Source organism: Pteropus vampyrus, unplaced genomic scaffold, assembly GCF_000151845.1.
Source record: "Pteropus vampyrus isolate Shadow unplaced genomic scaffold, Pvam_2.0 Scaffold260, whole genome shotgun sequence".
NCBI classification, from domain to species: domain Eukaryota; kingdom Metazoa; phylum Chordata; class Mammalia; order Chiroptera; family Pteropodidae; genus Pteropus; species Pteropus vampyrus.
In genome coordinates this window covers 2,316,862-2,320,173 of record NW_011889041.1, presented here as the reverse complement: position 1 = coordinate 2,320,173, position 3,312 = coordinate 2,316,862, and the positions used below count along the sequence as shown (strand labels likewise).

General features: G+C 32.4%; 1 protein-coding gene across 1 annotated transcript; it reads left to right on the top strand.

The window, feature by feature from the left end:
* The first annotated feature begins 330 nt into the window (after positions 1-330).
* HMGN5 (high mobility group nucleosome binding domain 5) lies at positions 331-953 on the top strand. Its single transcript, XM_011375024.1, is given in 2 exon segments — positions 331-501; positions 504-953. Coding segments are annotated over 2 exon segments (621 nt in total).
* The last annotated feature ends 2,359 nt before the right edge of the window (positions 954-3,312 follow it).

Below are 3,312 nucleotides of genomic sequence, written 5' to 3'. Positions count from 1 at the left end.
AATCAATAAAGAAATAGACAAACAAACAGAGACTCATGGACATGGACAATAGACTAGTGGTTACCAGAGGGTAGGGGGGAGTTAGGAGGGGGGAGGTAGATGGGCTAAGAGGGGTCAAATATGTGGTGACAGAGAGAAATCTAACTATGGGAGGTGAACACAAAGTGTAAATATATATATGCCTCATCATTAAAGTGTACAGATAAAACTTATTGGATTTCATTAATCAATCAAAGTCACCATAAAAAATTATTAATTAATTTTAAAAAATCATGATTTCCACAAAAACTTATTTATAAAATGGTTCAAGAGAAATTATCTAAAGTTAGAATGCAAATAACACACACACACACACACAAACGCAATAAAAATGCTGAAGATGGAGAAGCCAAAATTATAGAGGCGTCAGCTCCTGAAAAAGAACCTGAGGAAATAAAAGAAATAATTGAATAAATAGCCATTGAAGAAGAGGGAGAAGAAAATAGAGAAGCAGTGGCAGCAGTAGAAGAAAAAATAAAAAGGAATATCAGAAAGAAGAAGGAAAGAATCAAAACAAGAAAGAAGAGAAAGGAGAAGATGGAAAGGAGGATGAAGACAGAAAAAAGAAAGAGGGAGATGAAAAAGAGAAAGAATACCAAAAAGAAAACAGAGATGAAAAAGAGCGTGAAGATAGAAAGGGGAAAGGCGAACATGACAAAAAATATGAAAATGAAAAAGATAAAGGAGAAGATGAAAAACAGGAAGAAGACAGAAAAGAGAAATGTAATGGAAAAGATGGTGAAGATGGAAAAGAGGTCAAAGATGAATTATCTTGTTTTCTTGTGTCTCCAAGACTGACCTTTGACATTTATTCAATTGAATTTTTAAATGAGTCTTTATTTGTACACATGTTTAATTCCCAAGGGATAACCACACAAATCTGTCAGAAAGGAGCCTTTTTGAAGCTTCCGTGAACAGCTACTGGGAGCAGTTGGACTCATAGACTATGTCAAGTCATCTTATTCCTTTTGGCACTGAAGGTTAATTAGCTTTGGCTTTACAGCTTTCAGCTGCCATGATCAGAGTTAAAATAGACATGGATTGAGTGTTTTTTTATAAGTAGAATGTCTCCATTTTACCATTTTACCATTAATTCCTTTAGCACGTTTACAGTATAGAATCATATCAAATGTCAAGTATAAATATTATATTAAGATAAACTATGATCAGTTTAGATCGTTGTCAGATTGAAGTCTTTAATGAGAAACTGAATCTTAAAGTCAATCAATTTCATTTATTTAAAAATAAAATAATTGAACACTTATTTTGTATCATATACTTTACTAGTCAGCAGTTACACATGAGTAAAGCATGCCTTTGCTTTTTATATATATGCTGCTTTAATGTATCTTAAGCCACAGCATTCATTTATTCATTATTTTACTTAAAGTGCATGGATATTAACACATTATTGTTTCTCCATATAAACTCAAGTGCATTTTACATTGTCAGTGCATTATAGTAAGTATTTCTTTATATGGGTTTCTAAAGAATTATTTAAGAAGTTCAATGTTTTAGATTAAATTGTTCATGTTTCCAGGAAGAAAATTTGTCTCTACTGTTGACCAAGTCTAAGTAACCACTTGCAGAGTTAATAAAGAGCTTTTTTTTTTTTGCCTGATATAAGTACTAAAATTAAGAATATCATTTTAAAAAAACATTTAATTTTGTGAGCTTCAGCTGTTCATGAGGTAAATTGAGCTTGTGAGAGGGCACATTAGTTTAACAAGGACAAAGCATACTAAAACGCAGAATATTTATTTTTCTAGTCTTATTCTAGATGTTATAAAATAAGAGATGTTTGTGGAAAACTTTGTAAGACACAGAGGTATCAGAGACAATAGGAATGATGTCTCAGGCAACATATTGGAACATGGAACATGATTAAACTAAATTAAACTAAACAGGTTAATTAGAATAAATCAGAGTAAATGCTATAATTACTTATATATGTATGTATATGTCATGATTTATACACATACATAGGTATGTATAATGCTGTAATGAGAAGGAAAGAGGAAAGAAAAATTAGAAAACAGAAAGTCTGTGAATTAAAAACATGAAGTTACGCAAGTGAGCATCATATGTTTGATGATCAGTAATGAGTCTTGGACTTGAGCTGAGTGTGTATGAAATATACAGAAAGACCAAGTTCACTTGGTAGGGAAGCTAACTTTTTCTTATAGTTCTTCTTCCTATAGTTATTAAAAACCAATAGTAGGTTTTGAACAAGGATGGCTAGATGATTGTAAAGATTAGTTAGGGGAGAGAAAGTGTACAGAGTAAAATAAAATGAAAAGGAAATGTAAGCAAAACACGAAGTTAGTACACCATTGCATAATTTAGGTATGTGGTAATGTATTTCATTTAAGTTAATGGTGAACTGTCCAAATAGTGATACCATGGAGAAAACACGTATAAAGACAAATACAAATTAAAAATAAGAGAAACGTCTCATTTTGAAAATACAAAGAGAACTCCCCTGCCTTTTTATATTTCTCAGAGCATTTATCTTAAAAGAATAGGTAATTGTGAGCACTTTCTCAGCTGTTTACATGTCTATAAATCCTTTTGAAGACCAGATATGCCTTTTTGTCAGCTTTCTGACCCAAGAATGTTCTTCTCTTGAACCTGTAAGTCTTTGAAATGCAAACATCAAGGGAACTAGAATCCCTGTTTCCCAGTTTCTATTAGGAGGGTAGGACTCTAACCTGGAGTTAGGTGCCTGCTGCCTTGATCCAAATTGGAAAACTATTCTCCTGTCTTAAGAAGATGAGAGGCTTGTTTTCCTCTGGATAAAGCTAATTAGCTAATACATGGTCACCCCAATTTCCAGGTAAAGTTAGAATGATATATGTGTGACAAAAGATATTTCAAGTCCTCTTATTTGAGGACCAGTTATTGTTTTTCTTGAAAATGTATAAATGGGTTGTATCTACCTGGCTATATCAAAGGGTAAGATTTATTCTTGTCTTTGAAATCTCTTAGCAGATTGCCTGTGATGCGTTTCACATCTGGTTTAAAGCTTATTCAGTTAGAATAGTGATTCTTTCTCTTTCACCTTGATGGAGGGGTTTTCTTGGTTGGGAGATTTTGTTTTTGATTATATTTTCCCCAATACATGATATTGTAGACAAAGGGTAAAGGTTGAAAATGGACATTTAAAAGTTATCATTGCAGAGACAACTGAAAATGGGAACAGTAAGATAAAATGAAAACAGTTAGGGGTCAGGGTCTAAATTTTATATAGCACCAGATTTGCAAGATTAGAAG